General features: G+C 28.6%; 1 protein-coding gene across 1 annotated transcript; it reads right to left on the bottom strand.

Moving 5' to 3' along the window:
- Positions 1 to 6,480: 6,480 nt before the first annotated feature.
- On the bottom strand, positions 6,481 to 7,356 carry LOC109817734 (protein RADIALIS-like 1). Its single transcript, XM_020383073.3, has 2 exons — positions 6,954 to 7,356; positions 6,481 to 6,762 (listed from the first exon to the last, which is right to left on the bottom strand). Exons 1-2 carry the CDS (start codon positions 7,205 to 7,207, stop codon positions 6,738 to 6,740), a joined length of 279 nt encoding a protein of 92 aa, XP_020238662.1. The 5' UTR covers positions 7,208 to 7,356; the 3' UTR covers positions 6,481 to 6,737.
- Positions 7,357 to 17,954: the final 10,598 nt, after the last annotated feature.

The following is a 17,954-nucleotide window of genomic DNA, read 5'->3' as shown; positions in this document are numbered from 1 at the left end:
ATAGGATTTTTCGCCCACCTACCACTACGGCCCGTTACAAAATCGGAACGGCCCGTTCTGGGCCTTTCAAACCTACGTAAATTTTTCAACTGGAACGGCCCGTTCCCAAACCAGAACGGCCCGTTCTCAAACCCAACAGAACGACCCGTTTTGCTTCCAGAACGACCCGTTCTCCAAACCAGAACGGTCCGTTCTCCCATCAGAACGGCCCGTTCTGCTTCTACAATTTTGGCCATACTCACTATTCCAGAACGGCCCGTTTCAAAATTGAAACGACCCGTTCTGGGCCACGAATTGGGCCTTTGGCCCACGAAAAATTGGCTGTTACAGAAGAAGCTTGAATTTACCATATAATTTACCTTGAGAGCACTTATAATATATATTAATGTGACCAAAGAGTTTCGAAGATAGTTTAAGTGTTTGGTAAATTTAACTTATAAGTTAGTTGAAAATTTATAAGTTTTAAATTAAAAAGTAAAAAGTTGAAAGCTTGTAAACTAATTCATTGAATTGAAAGTGTAGAGTAAAATTAGCCGATAAAACAGTTAATTGATCAATGTAAAATAATATATTTATCTAATAATGAGATAGTGAGAGATAACATGTAATAAGTAAAATGGTTTCTATATTAAAACGAGCAAAAACTGATTTCAAGCAAATTAATAAGAATAAAAAAGAAAAAAAAATAAAAGCTTATAAGTTATAAGTTACTTAAATTAGTTTTATGAAAAAAATTATAAACTCATAATATAATAAGCTTGCATACTCAATAAACTAATTTTAGTCAAACTTGCTTATAATATAAGCTCCTCAAATGTCTTTAACTAGCTTATAAACTAATTTAATCAAAATAAATGTGTTTGATACATATTATTTTAGCGGTGTTTAGCTTAAGTAGCTTATGAAGATAAACTAACTTATAAGCTATTAACCTTTTTTTTTTCCATTTTTTTATTAATGTGCTCAATATTTTTTTTTTTACCTTAAATAACTAAATATATCATTTTATACTTATCTGTTAATTTATCAATTAATTGTTACTCTTTTGACAAACAAACTAAATCATTCAAGTATTTTAAATGAGGAGAGTGTCAATCTCTTGAAAACTTGTATAATATTTGACAATTTATTTAAAATTTTTTGTTCATTTAAGTATGTCACAATTAATCAATGGATTTAATAGTTCATAAAATTTATTGACGAAATTTAACTAAAGAAATAGCTTTTAAGACTCTTAGAGAGATACTAGCAAGATGTTTGTTCATATATAAGACAATATGTTAGGGTTAGATTTCATAGATATTACAAGATTTCAAGAGGTAGAACATATAATATCTTTGGACTTCAAAACCAAATCTAATTGTGAATGTTTTCTTAACCATAAACCCTTAGAAGAAAATAATTAAATCACACTATCAAGTATCAATTCTTTAATCATTTAACAAAGTGATTTGCATTAAGTATTACTTTTTCAAAATACTAAAGACTCCACCCATGTATTATTTTAATGCAAGGTTAAGAGAACATTTTCTAATGATAATCAAAATCATAAAATAAGATATGGATGATAAAATCATAACAAACATTAAATATAGAAGTAAATACACTATATTAACATACAAAGACATCTATATTCAATGCAATAAATACATACAAATAAGTTTCATTACATCAAACCACAACAATGATAAGATTAGTTACTCATCCCCATCAGCAACTACAAAGATGTTTGATACAATGGGGAGACTTGCTACTTTATTGTCTTTAGCGATAGAACATTAACACCAACCACACCCGATTCTTTCCGTTTTTTTTTCTTCAAATAATATTACTAAAAGTACCAAAAAGGGAAATGCTATCACTTGACGATTTTACATCTCGTTGCGCAATTTGAAATGGAACCAAAAATGAACACTGTCTTGTCCAAGACCATTAGGCGATTTGACAATTTTCCAGGTGGTTCCATCAGTTTGAGAACATTGGTAGGGTGACTGAAGGATCTCCTTGCTAATATCAAGTTGAGAGGATTTGCTCTTGCTTTCGCCACTACAAGTCCCAAGATCTCCTTGCGAATTATGAGTTGCGAAGAATGATTCTAAAGAAGGCGCCTCGCGAGATAATGGTCGCCTTATAAATTATAGGTTGCGAGGAATGGCTCTAGATCATCAAGTGGTTGCCTCGTGACCCTTCAATGTTGCGCCAAATCCTGAATTAGTTTCTCAACCTGACGGTGAAAGTGGCACCGGGGAATGGATGACTTCAAGCTACAAAATTGGCTAAATAAATGGCCTTCATCTATCCTGAAATAAGAAAACATTATCATACACTCGGTAAGTCAAACACAAGCTAAAAACTTAACAAACATGATATGTAATGATCTAATTTGAAAGAAAATTAGATGATTGTTTACTAAAATGTGTACAATTTGAAGTAACTAAGACAATTATCACTAATATTACTAAACACTTTATATTTTAGTACAAATACCTCATTTAGAGAAATCCAACTATTGTCTAATTCTAGATTATTTAAGAGAGTAATCTACCTCCTTTTAACCTTATAAAAGCTTAAGACGAAATTATATAGTTATGTTTGCATGTATTAAAACCTTGAATTTTGTAGAGATACTTTCTAAAAAATCCCAACACAATTTCCTCTAATCCTTGTTATCATGAATATCTATAGTTCTAAAGGTCAAACCATTAGGCTTTTATCTTGGTTAATTTGGTAGATGTTCGTACCAATATATGATAAAACTTTGAGGTATTGAATCTTTCATCTCCTCAATCTGAGTAGATATTCGCTCGATTAGTGTAGTAGGTAATTGACACAATAATCTGCATATGTTTAATTGGAACAATTTACTCTTAACTTTAAGTTCAAAAGGTATACAACCTTCCAAGTTTTAACTAGAGCTCTCAAAACGGGTCAGGCCGGCCCATGTGGGCCCGTCCAGCTTGACCCACTTTAAAAAGGGTCAACCCAACTCGACTCAATTTTGATTTTCTAAAAAAAAATTGGCCCGACCTAGCCCACCACGGGTTGGTGGGTTATACGGGCCAACCCACCAAAAATTAAAAAAACTTATCAACAAAATTAAAATTTTTAAATTAATTATAAATTAACATAATAGTATAAAATTAGCATCATTAATAGTCATAAGTCATAACTCATCATATAAAATTAACTACAAATCATACTTAAAATTTCATTACAAAAAAAAATTGGTGAGCTGGTGGGTTGCCTAGCCCACCACGGGTTCAATCTGGGTGGGCCGGGTGAAAGTGGGTCAGGTTGAGATATACTCACCTACTATAAAACTTTCATTTTTTTGGTCTGGCCTGACCCGTTTTGAAGGTAGGTCGGGTTAGCCCACGTGCCACAGTCCATTTTGACGGCTCTAGTTTTAACATTGAAATACGAAGAAGCTTAGCTAACATCTATCACACTAAAGAATGAAAACTTACTTTTAATTTAATTAGTTAATCTATAATTTTTTTCGATTATTAACTTATAGTTTATATAAGCTTCAACAAAATTATAGGTAAAAACACTCCTAAAACAAAATGACAACTTTAACTTACACCAAACAATAACTTTCATTCATTTACCTCGTTAGAGTCTAGCTCTAAGAAAAATTCATGAAACTGGCTAACATACCTAGGAAAAAGCATTTTATATATCAATCAATAACATGCTCATATCATTGAATTTTTCCTATTCATGTCACATTTTATTTTTCATCCTCCTCGCCATTAATCTTATACACATCATTATTCTCATCATCTCATGATGTAAAAAATGAAGCTTAGTTGAACTCATTTATATACCACATACCAAGGGTAAATGATGATTTCTATAAATACGTGAATCGAAACTATTCCAGCTTAATCCATGATTTGAATCCTGGGTATATACATATGTTGTATTAAGTATTTAGAAGAAGAAATTTATCACTCATAATAATTTTATTTCTCTCAAACAATATTGATTCTCGCATAGGATACATGTAAGTTTTATCAAAAAGAATGAATTCTATTTTCCAGCACACGTTACCTCTCCCCATCCTCTACACCTATCTTCTCCCTGACAAAAAAAAAAATAACTGTCAGTTTATATATTGCACTTGCGATAACAATAATAAAAAAGAAATAATTGTTCCCTGTTTGGGCGACCATTAACATTATATAGAGTGCCAAGGCAGAGGTTGTTGAGCTAATCGACCTATGGCTATATCTCCATCTTAATCGTGTTCGATTTTCTTACTTCGCTTTAACTTGTTCGGACCGTCCTATCTCTAATTACTATATTTACAACTTTTGTGGCTTGTTTCAACTTACATGCGTAAACCTTAATCCACGGAACAAAAACTGCTGTTTATTACTTATTATTATTATTATTATTATATAATAAAAAGGTGAAATGTTTTATGAACACAACAGTATAATCACGTGAATGATTTGTATAACATCGATGAGCATTGAAATACATAATAGAGGGTACACGGAGTTGGAGCGTACAACTATATATATATAGATATCAATAAAAGTGAGTGCTATTCGTTATGATCAAACTTGGAACAAATATTAAATTTTCGTAGATTTTAATATCGTGTAGCTAGTATAGATTTTCAAAATAGACTTAATCATGGAAGTAAAACTAGTATGGGCTTTTACGGGTAGAACGTAGTTTAAATAATACTACGTACTATTCTAAGAATAAAATATCAAGAGGCTTATAATATCAGAGTGAGACATCCAATTCTCCCACACAACTTCTATTCTACCAAAAAGGCCGGGGAGGGAAAAGGCCATTTTCATTCTTTATTTGTACATTTGATGCTATGGAATAATATATTTTTATGCATGTTAAGATATGCCCCCAATAAAATTCAAACACAGTTTATAATGTATATGAATTTGGCATCTCTACAATTTTAGTTATTATTTCTTAGATTTTTATTTGAACAATTTTTTTATGGTCATGCTAGATATGAAAATCTTAAAATTTTTCAAACTGAATTAATCGAGATGTATTATATGATTTAGAAAATATTAGAATAATACATCCTCTTCCTCCTCCTTCTTATTATTAATTACTTGGAAAGACCTGCTTGTTTCCAAGAATATTACGAAAGATATTCAATATATATATATATATATATACTATGACATTATTAAAATGATTATTATATTAAACATGTTAATTTTTTTTAGCAGAAAAAACACATTTAGTTTTGAGAAGTAAGACATTATATTCATCGTTATCTTCAATGAAGAGGCTTACGGTTTGCTTGTTTAGGTGTATTTAAGAGAAAAGGAAGAAAAAATAAAAAATAAATATTAATTTTTATATAAAAAGAAAAATAAGAAGAAAAGAAATGATGTTGTGGATCTCATAAATAAATTACATATTTCCTCTTTAATGAAGCATGAAAATGGAAAGAAAGATGTGTACTCATCATCTAAATAAGTGAAGATAAAAAAAAAATCTTCTAAATAATTTATTTATACTCACTCTTGACTTGTATAAGTGAATATAAAAAATAAATAAGTGAAGAGAAATGAGATTCATTTAGTAACATACACTAACACTAATATATGAGAGAGGAGAAAAACTTTAATATAGTGTGATTAAATTGGATGATTAATCTTAAAAGACAGTCCAAAGAGTGTAGACATTTGTAGAGATATCTCTTAGTCTTAACAACAAAGTCAGATGTTATAATTACGATAATTTAAAAAAAAAAAAAACAAGTGAAGAGAAATTTATTCATTTATTAGTTTTATTTTTATTTGTCTAAACAACACAACTTTCTTATTCTGTTCATCTTTATCATACAAAAAATAAATAAAATTATGTTCGTCTTTTATCTCTTTTTTTTTTTTTCCATTTATTTCTTGTCTCTCTATTTTATTTATAACACAATGTGCATCATAGAAAGCTCCCTCAAGCAATGATTGCATCTGCAAAGGAGAGTTAACTTATCTGCAGTACTCACGATTAAATCATTGTCTTGAAAGGAATGGCAAAATTTCATTGCAAGTATTTATGCTACTGCAGTACTTACAATTAAACCATTGTCTTAAAAGAATGACAAAATTTCGTTACTAATCATGTTATTATTTTAATATTTTTGTTTGACAGAGTTTAACGGAGTCTATATTCTAGGAACTTCCAAGCAAACTTTCCCGCTTCTTTTCTTGTTGGGTTCTAGTGGTCATGGCAATGGTTTCGTAGAGTTCATCTGTTCATGCATGAAAAATTTCAGCTTCCTATTATGAAAGAATCAAGATCAGCACAGTGATTTATAAATGGTCTGCTAGCTAGTAAAAAGTTTAATGTCTCTTTTCTTGATAATTATTTTTCCAGCTGTTGTTGTTTCTTCATCACTGGGATTAGATTCCTCAAGGGAACTAATTAATTGCTATGTCATTCAAGAATAAGGTAACTGATATACGTTATGGTAATAATTGAGCATATCATAAAATTATAAATTTATTTAAGATGAGGAACTGAAACGGTCGTTGACTCTTCTAGCTAGTTTCAACGACAAGAAAGGACAAGATGGAATCACCGGACATATGATTATTATGACTAACATAGCCTTTAACGCTATTGCACTAGCAATTATGTGTGACATAACACCACGTAGTACTACAAGGATGCTGGAAATTAAAATTGTTGGTTGATGAAAATTAGAAAATCAATTTGCTCTTGTTGATGGCACTGTGGGGTCACTGGATGTTCAAATTCCTCAGCCTGAAAGTAAAATAAAATATTAGAGTGGTAATTGTAAAGATCAAATAAAATTGTTGGTTGCAGAGTTAACTATTGCATAAACTTGTTTGCACACTTTGATGGGTATTGTGAAGCGATAACATAGCAGCTAGCATTGTTTGACAAGCAATATGTGGGAATATGAAGCTATTAGTGTATAAAGTGAATGATACCTTTTTTCCTCCTCAGATCCTCCACTTTTCTTGTAATTTGGGAATGGCACTCGTCCTGACTCAATATGCTGAACATCCTGAACAAGGAGTTCATAGTGCCTCTTCACTTCATCTGGAGTTTTGCCACCAACAGCATGTGCAACATTGTACCAACGGTCAGGGGTGTCCTTGTCATAAACAGCTAGAGCCTTTTCAAAGGCCTTGTTGTCCTTAACACTCCACGACCCTGAGGCTGACATTGAACTGGATGCCATTTCTTTCAGAGAATCACTATAGAGAATGGTGGTCTAAGGTTTGAAACTAAGGAAGAGCAAAGAAACTGAATAGGTGGTAGCAAAGAGTGGAAAGAGCGTCCAATGATCAGACTCAAAGGAAGAGCTGATGTGTTGAGAGGTAGCAATGCCTGCTCCTTTTATAAGCACAAAATGGAAGGTATTAGGTGGGGTAGCGCCAGTTGGCATCAAAATCTAGCCGAAATAAAATAGAATAATTATGATTTGTCTCCTTAGGAACCATGGAATTGAACAGGCCCAAGAAATTGGGTAGCAGAGATGTGGGAGAATCAGTATCTTCCTACAGTAAAAACGATTGCAAGTATTGATAAGACTATAGCCAAGAGTTTTTATAACTTTTTATTGTTTGTGTTTTGCTCTTAACCGTTCCCTTCTTTTACTATTTTATATATGAGTTTTAGATGCACTAACAATTTTACATAGTCAAACCTTAAAGGTCATATATAAATCGTAATTTTTGATTGGTTAATTGTGTAATATACTCTTCTTCGTACATCACCACCGTTAAACCCTTTGTATCTATCATATCATATGAATGAACATTTAGTGGATTTAGAAGCTAATGAAAACTCAATAATCGTTTATACACAGTTGAACAAAGTAAAATCTGTAAACTACTTTGGTAGAATGTAATTAGTTTTAGCTACGAAGATATCACGTAGTTTAGTAAATAGACACAATCAACCTCTTCACTTTAGGCAACAAATTTGGGCTGTGGTTCAAAACATGAGAACGTATGCAGAGCAACACTCTATCTGCTAGGTCAGCTAATGCCTATCTTTATTTTATTCTCTTACTTGCAGGGTCTTCAGTGGGTCCAAGCTCAAATCCACTGAATCCAAAGCAGGTACAAAAGGGAAACAAACTATGTGAGATATGTGCAAAATCTGGACCACTTGAATAAAAGTTAAAGTGGGACCAAGTTTTTTATCCAACGGCTTGCATGTGAGTATGTGAGGACTATGTAACTCTGTGCATGTAAAATTAGCCGGTGTAAAAACCTCCACGCATGCATCAAAACAAACAACCACAATATATTGTTCAGAACAGTTCGATTGCGTATGAAAGATCTTGTGTTTTCATGTTGCTTGGTGGTGATCTTGTATCTGTACTTTGTCCTGAACAACATTCCAACACTCCTGCTCGGCCAGTTGTGTTCGTACAATTATTGTTGTTTTTTTCTTATTTTTTACTCCGAGGGAAGGTTATTGAATAGGTTACTCATTTTAGATGTTGGGGCCCTCTTCCCCTTTATTTGATTCATGGCTCATGACGAAGATTTTGCTTGATTTTAGTTACATGACCAAAATAAAAATGTTGGTTTTGATGTACTTAAGCAAGTGATCAATCTGTTTTCCATAATACATAAGTTGCAGCTTAAGCATTGGCTTTTGATTTCGTAAGAGGCATGGCATAGCCATGTAGGAAACAGATGAGCATATCATTATAAGCATCATCCATTATAAGTAGTCTGAAAATCATGTAACGTGCAAGTGGTCAAATAATTCAAATTATTACAACATTTATAGGAGAACCTCCATGTGAGGGGGGAGAAAAGATGGAGCCATTTGATAAGGGAATAAATAATAATATTTTATTATTGCTCCACTGTGCTTATGTCAAAAATAGTTTCAGGGAGTACATCACTACATCAAATACCAACAAATGCAGTACCGCTATATATATATATATATATCGTACATGATATTTTGCTTTGTCTTTTGCAGTTACCTTAGGGCATTGCCATGAAACAGAACTTAGGCTTCAGGGATTGCCCCATTACTATTAAGATCCAGTTGCAGTATAGGGATAATTATCTTTAGCTTCAAGGTTCTGTGAAGCCTCATCAAAACAAGGAATACTTGTGGAGTTATATATTCTCCTTCTGGATTAGCACGTGGGTTGAGTCTAGCTGCCATTTTCATTTGTTTGGCTTTTATACTTGTGTAAGTAAAGAACATCAACAATGATATCTTTTTAACTCATATATGGTTGATCTTGGGCAAGAGAAAGACAATAAGGTGACAGAAACCATCATTAGCCTAATTTCTATAAATGGTTATAACTCTGCATGTCAAGATGACCAAACCAGAACAATTTGTATGCCATCATACAGTAGCAATTTGTGACAATAGATATTAAAAAATTACATGATAACGATATACTCTAATCCTAATCTTTACAAAATCCCTACTTTAGTTCAAGACTGTAAAATCATTTATTTTAGTTTTTCTCTTATTCATTATAAAAAAAATAATAAATTTTGTGAAGTCAGAGATAAATTGAAATTATGCATACACTCGCCGGATTTTCTCTGTTTCTTTTAAGCAATTACAAGATAACGTGCCATTATTTTTTCCTGTTATAGTAATTTGTTGGTTTTCAATTTCTTCAAGAGGGCACTTTTTACTTTTAGTTTTTTTCATAATTATTTTCATTTGTTAATTTTCAAGTACAGACAACGGAGACTTGGTGCAGACATGTAGAACTTGTATAAAATCACAATCATTCCACACCACAAACTTTTGAGTGTGATATGTGCAATGAATGTGATAAGTAACGTTCTACACCACAATCTTGAGCATACTTGATTGAGGTTCACTGTTGTTTAAATAAAAAAAATGTTGAAATAGGTTGATTCGAATAAAGAATTAAAATGGGTGAATTTTGGAATTTGGAATAACAATAAAAGGCAGCACCATATATTTCAAAGGTCGGTGTAGCTAGCAGGTATCAATCGGGTTTAGACTGCCCCCGCCCTATGGAATTGTTTTGTTTCCAACATCTTGCAAGTAGGCTTAGGCCTCATGAGTGTAGTATATTCGCCAGAACAACCCAAAACTGATGCTCAGTATTTAGGAATTGCCTGCAATAATGGTTTATATAAGAAATTTGTACTTAACTTTATATAGCTCATAATTCTTTTCAAGATCTTTCCGATGCTGTAATGATAAGGATTGTTACCCGTTGAAAAGGATAGGACGTTTCTGTGGAGTAATTTTGGTTCAACTAAATGTAATTCACCTATGCTTCTCACTTCTAAGCTTTGGTTAGGTGAATGTCAAGTTGCATCAATTAATGATGGTCACAGGATCCGAGCCACAAAGATTAAATGGCATTCAAAGAATCTTTTAGGAAAAGTGATGGCTGAAGATCTGCCTCATCCTGAGTATATAGAATCCTTATCACCCATTCTATCTCTAGTACACTGAAACATAAGGACACTTCTACCATTACTCCATGATTCCTTGCGTAGTGGTCCTTTATTATCATAAAGTTGTCCCGGTCCAACCTATTTGTTCCGCTTCTTGCTAATAAACTTTTGCAATGGATTATATTTTCACCGGTTAAACTTCTTTTATTACATGTCTTTTCACATTAATTTTGTATAAAAATTAATAAAATTTGTGATTTCTATAAAATTTTCAGTGAAATTTTATCTTCAAGTAATACCTGCAAAATTTCTAGATAATATAATTTTTTCAATTTTCAAATTTACAAGAATCTTTTCCTGCAAAAATTTTTACGAAAAAATTCACAAAAAACTTTCTTGTAAATTTTTTCGCAAAAAATTATGTAGAAAAATTTTTTACAAAAAAAAATCAAAGAAATTATTACAGAAAGCTTCTTACAAATTTAAAATTTGAAAGCACAAGCAATTTTTGTGTTGAGCGTCAAATCACTATTAATAATTCTTCAATTATTATATTCAAAGCATTAAGAATATGTTTCCACGCCTCTAACATGATTCATAATCTTTTGAAATCTTAGAATGTAGGTTATAAGTATATTCAACCTTATAAAATTAACTTGTAAGGTGAGTGTTGTCTATACTTATATATACTCTTTAATTATCTTATCTCTAATTGACGTGTAACTTGAAAATTTTTCTTATATATTTATTAGACCATGTCCTTAGAAAGAAAAATAATTCAATCATATTGGACTACAAAATTATATTACTATAAATTATATTAACTCTTAAAATATTTAATATTCTAAAAAATAGTTTTTTATTAAATGATTTTATTTTAAAAATTATCATTAAATTAAAATTCATTCTCATCACTTTATAAATTTAATTAAAATAAATGTTTAATTTATTAATATTTTTAGTTAAAATTAATTTTTATGAAATATTTATAAATAATTCAGTAAAATAATGTTTTGTTAAGTAAATACTTTTAATTTTAAAATTTTGCAAATTATCATTCAATTAAAACTCATTATCATTAATTTATCATATTTATAAAAAATTTATATATTTAATGTAATTTAATTTAAAATTAATTATAATGATATATTTATAAATAATTTAATAAAATAATATTTTTAATTAAAAGATTTTAATTATTAAACTTATAAATTCAAATATATTTTAATTTTTCCTGCAAATTAAAATTGGTAAGAAAATCCGCATAAAAAATTACTTGCGAAACTTTTTTATCATTTATTATAATACTCATAAGCATTATTTGATAATTTATTTTCGCAAGAAAATTTGTGAAAAAAAAAAGAAAAAAGAAAATTCTTACGATATTTTTTACATATTTTTATCATGAAATTTTTTTTATGATAATTAAAATCGTAGCAAAATTTGTAAAAATTTCTTATAAATTATTTTTCATAATTTTTTTAAGAAATTTCTGCAAATTATTTCTCAAAAATAAATTAATTTTTTTTATAAAATTATTATTATAAGAAAATTCACAAAAAATTTCTGTGAGAAAGTTTGTAAAAAGATAATATTTTTCTAATAATGTTATTGTTATATTAATTAGGAGTGATATTTCATTTCTAGGAGTTGTATTTTCATATAAAGGGGTGTTCTTTAGATGGGTTAGGATAGTTTACTTGTATCTTTACTCTTTTGGAAATTTTGATAGGATGAATTTTGTAAATTTGAATTCAACTCGATGAAGACCCACAATATTCGGAACAAATCGAGTTAACTCGACTTATTGAAACAATATATTACTCTTAACATTATATACACTGTTAAATCATATGGAATTAAAAATATACACCTATAATTAAGGCATATTTTATAATATATTTTAATATAAATAATAATATTATTAATATTATAATAATTTACAGAAAAAATTATTTATTAAAGATTTTTGAACAAATAACTTATTTAAAATCTTATTTAGTAAGTTTTTATGTAATATGAACTTATGTTATAGATGCTTAAAATTCAATAAGTTGTTGCATTTGGATATACATATTAACAAATACTTATACAATTTTAAATTATTTAGGTGTGTATTATTATTTAAGAACTTATAAGATGTAATCTCATTTTAAAAATAAAAAAATTACAAAATTAAATTTGACTAAAAATAAAATCAAAATATAAAAAGTAAGTAAACAATTTTTAAAAAATGATATTATACATCACAATAGTATTAAAAATAAATTAAAAAATTACTAGTCACCATTCACCTAATTTTAATTAGTTTATAATTAATAATAAAATATGAGAAATCAATTATATATATAATCATGATTAAAAATTAAGAATTATAAATTTTAAAAATTAAAAATCAATTTTATATATGAGATATAGTTTATTTTAATAACTGGATTAATTTTATTTAGTTGCCATTTTAAAATAAACTAAGTGGTGCTTTTAGAAAAATAAAATAAAATGGGTTCATGAGTTGAGTTGAGAGACTGTACTGACGGATTAAGTGAGATGATCTTGCATGCACTTTAAAAATACAACTCAAAGTTAACTAATATTATCATAATAGTAAGAGGGGTTAGTTCTTTGGGCTTCAAATTTTCCAGCTTTTGGCTCATGATGCATGCTTGAGAGGAATTGTATAGGAGACTTTATCTAAGTATTATATACTAGATTAGTGAACTACGCCGCAAATTTCAAAGGATTATCCTCTTAGTTAAGAGAGTGAGTGAGATTATCTCATATGTGAATACATATATGTATAAAGAATGTAGGTAGTGAGGCAATCTCTAAATTTTTTAGGATTTTTGTTATATGACTAGAGAGATTGTGAACACCCGAAAATAAGTGTTGATAATATGTTTGTGTGTACTGATTAAATTATTTATTTTAATTAATTGCATGAATTGAGTTTTCTGCCATTGTTCTATGATTTTATGGTTCATGATTTCTATTTTAGTACTTCAGCAATTGACGCTCAATGATTGAGTTTCATGTTATATAATCAGGTAGAAGAGTACGACTGTATGAGTCTACAATAAATAAGACTTAGACTTCTGTTTTATTTTGATAAGATTCCTCTGATTTGTTGTGATGACATTGGGACATAGTGAATAGTTTATTTGCTTATGTTTATCTTGGACTTATTTACTTAAAGTTTATTTATTGTTTTACATCAATTTTAGAAAACTTTGTAAAGACTTACTATGCCTATTTATTTTCAGACTTTACTTCTTTTATTATTAAAGTTTTATGCAGTGTTAAACACACATGAAAACTCTTTTATCCAAATATCTTAGAATATATTTTATAATTAACTATTGCATTTTATTATATCATAAGAAATTAAAATTATAGTTCTTTAAGATGTTTCTAACAAAATTGAAAATACTTTCATGATGGACTCACTTAAAACATATACTCCGTACATGACACAGGTAACACACTACTATAATATATTTAAGTTAAGAGTTTATAAATAAATTAAATTTGATATAAAAAAAGGAAATTTAAAAATATAAATTTTTTTTAAAAGTAATTAACATTGAGATTTAAGTAAAAATTAATGTAAAAATAAAAAGTGAAATGTAATTAATAATTATATTAAAAAAAATATACTAATTAAATATTGATGAAATTGAAAGTTACCAAAACAGTATAATAAAAAAATATAATTGAATGTTAACATTAGATTAGAAGAATTAAACGTAAAAGAAAAATATAAAAAAATGATTTTCAAAAACATTATTAGTGTAAAACAAAATTTACTAAGCAATCAAAAGAGTTCTAACCTAATTAGTAACTTTGCTGTAAAAAAAAAAGTTAGTTAGTAACTTAGTTGATTAATGTGTGTGAATTAGTACATAGCTTAATTTCTATAAATAAAAATAAAATAAATAAATAAATATTATATGTATATCACTTTAAGTAGTTATTATAGAATAAACAAATTTATGATCATATATATTAGATACTACGATATTAGATAAGTTATAAGAATATAAACAACAATTAAATTGTATTGGATTACAATTTGAAAAGATTTTAAAAGACTATTTTATTATTAAAAAATTAATAAAAACTTTTATTATATATTAAAAAATTTATGTGATATTTAATTAGGAGAATTTAGTTTAATCACGTGGTATTTAATTAAGAGAATTTAGTTTTTTTAAGAGTATGTTACAATCTAATAGTATTTAATTATGATTTTTTTACTTAAAAAAGTTTATTAGTATCCAAAAATATAAAAATTTCAATAGATTATTTTGAAGAGCAAATTTTTTGAGACATTTTATTTATATATAGTTCATTTATCCAACACTCTCACCCAAATCTTTGAGTAGGAGCGTTCACAAATTGAGTTGATTTGAGTTTGAATGAAAATCTAACGTGAACTAATTAAATTAATGGATTAATTTGGATTGGTTCAAATTTCATAATTTTTGTTACTTAATCTGAATCGAACCAATCCAATATTGATTAGGTTAATTAGGTTTATTTCATTGAATATCCAATAATTTTTTAAAAATAATAAATTAAAAAAATATTTTTTTTTCTCAAAGTAAATAGATTTTTCAACATTTACTAAATTGATATATCGACAAAAACTAACTGAATTGATAGATTTGTAATATAGTTCCTTTTGATTTCTTTTTTGAATCTACTTAAGAATTTCAAATACATTATAATAAGTGAAAATGACATTTAATATATTGCAATATAATTCTTCTTAATTTCTTTTAAGTATTTGAAAAAAGGAATGAAAAATTCTACATATTGTAATATAAAAACGTCTTCAAAATAATTATAAAAAAATGATACATACACATTAATTGTTAACCAAATAAAAATAAAATAATAATATACAAATCAATTAGTTTGGTTGGATTGGTTCGAATTTTAAATCTATAAACCCAATACCTAAATCAACCAACATATAGTTTAATTAGTTTGGTTCAAGTTAGACTCAAACAAAAAAAAAAATTCAAACTAATTTAATTGATTCAGTTCAGATTGTTGTATTCATTTGATTGATCTAGTTTAAACACTCTTACCTTTATAATTTGGTCTAATGAACACTCTTACCTTTGTGATCTAGTCTAATGAACATCCTTATCTTTGAGATATTGTATGACTTTTTAGTTATTCTATTTCTCCTCACTTTCTCCCCTTAATCTTTTCTCTCACTTTTCTTACTTATCTCTCTTTTTCCTCTCTCACACTCTTCTCTTATCTTCTCTCTCGTATTCTTTTTCTCTTTTTGTGCCATATCTCTCATTTCTCTATTCTTATTATTCTTTGTATGGTTTCTTTTGTCTTTTTTTTTATCCATCAATATTGATATATAATTTATCAATATTTTATTTTATTTTAATTATTAAATATTATTTATTGTTAAAATTTTTGAATTATTAAAATTTTCTTAGTATTTATTTTCAATAAAATTTAATATTTTAACATTTAAATTTTAAACATGTATTAAAAATAATTTTTTTATATTTTTTGAAAATTAAGTTGTGTTGTCTAAATTAAGTAATTGAAATTTAAGATATTTGAATTAAATTATCTAATCAAAACAATTAAATTTTCAAATATCTCAACTTTTAAATTTTCTCATCTAAATACAATCTAAAAGAAATTTTTGTGTTATTTATAAAATTAGAATGTGAAATGTATCTTTAAAAGAGATAAAAGATAGAACCTTGGGAGTGTATGATTATGAGAGTCAAAATTTCACTATTTAAGTTATATGCAATATCAACTTGAATATAATTTAAACTATAAGGAGCGTCTATTATGAAAATATCAAATTTATGTAAGAATGAGAATATTTGTGACACCCTTACTACTCCAACACATATTGTAATAATGAAAACTTACAAATAAATTTTTCAATTTTGGTAAAAGGGTTCACATGAGAATCTTCAAAATTATTCTTCAATAACCACAATAATAAAAATGAAACGCAGAAGTTAACAAATTATTTTCAAAAATAATAATTACAATTCCAAATCCATATAAAAATCTATGTCCTAAAAATCCTCTGCCCCGATGTCACAATATCAGAGCATACCCACAATTCAACTGTTGGCATTCTATATGTCACTCGAAGCCGGATCTTCCTCACCTAAAACATCCACAATTTATACGGTGAGAAAAGAAAATACCTATATGCAAAACACATACAAACACACCACAAATGTAATCTCATCATAACTCGTTGCTTAATAAAATATTTACAAGCATTCATATATATATAATTTATCAATCATTCATCATCTTCACATCTCAATTCACAATTACATCAATCCATCACAATCCACATAAATCTTACAATTAATACTATGTCAAGACCACGCCACAACTAACACAAGTGATACAGGTTAATTGCCTCACTCATCCCACACCATGCCAGGGGCATGCTCGTCCTTGTAGCATTACTTACCCAAGGTTCGTCTCATCCCTGGTCATTATTGTGAGGAACTACAATCACATCACAATCCACACAATCTCTTGCAATTAACCCTATGCCAGGACTGCCATATTTAACATAAGTGATGCGTGTTAATTGTCTCACTCATCCCACACTATGCCAGGGGCACGCTCGTCCTTGAAGCATCACTACTCAATGTTCGTCTCATCCCTGGTCATTAGTGTGAGGTACCACAATCACAGTCATAATCATATCCACACAACATCCCATCTCATATCTCAATTCCATGCACAATTTCATATCACATACACAACAGATAAGTCCAACAAAATAAGGGTTTACACATCCCTCAACCAATTCACATTTAGATCATCAATTCTTATCAATTAATATAAGAATAACATTCATAAATTAATAAAATAATCAATAGAATTATCAATTTAATATAATTTTAACATAAACGGTAAAACCCCCAATTATTCTAAAACCTAGCTCACAGGCACTTTTCTACAATTTCGTTCTCTCTCCCAAATCGTCATTCTTACAAATTAAATATATATTTCTAATCCTCAACACACACAAAATCTAATGGTATCATTAATTCCTCAAACAGAAATAATCTAATTTTTCCAAAACCTAACTTACATGCACTTTTCTATAATTTCGTTCTCTCCCCCAGAGCATCATTTTACAAATAAATCATATATTCATAGTCCTAAATATATACAGAATCAAATGAGACCAATAATTCTCCAAACAGAAATAATTATAAAATTTCTCATAATCCTAAGGGCTCTTCCTCTACCCAATTCCCACATGTAACTTTACATATAAATAATCTCCTTTTTCCCCGTACATGGATATGTAGAAGCTGAACCTACACAAGATCTGGTTAGTCTCCCTCGCTAGGTTCCCCTCGGTCTAAAGCAAAAAGTAGAGAGAAAAGAAGAGAGAGCAGAAGAAAAGAAATCAGAAAATGAGAGGTGTGCTTTTTGGGAGTGGCAGAGAGCTCAATTTATAAGCCTCAGGCTTCGTCGGAACGGCCCGTTCCAAATTCGGAACGACCCGTTCTGGACCCTAAA

The sequence above is a fragment of the Cajanus cajan genome, chromosome 4, assembly GCF_000230855.2.
Source record: "Cajanus cajan strain Asha chromosome 4, NIPB_CcT2T_4, whole genome shotgun sequence".
In the NCBI taxonomy this organism is placed as follows: Eukaryota; Viridiplantae; Streptophyta; class Magnoliopsida; order Fabales; family Fabaceae; genus Cajanus; species Cajanus cajan.
This window is presented reverse-complemented; position numbering and strand designations above follow the sequence as displayed.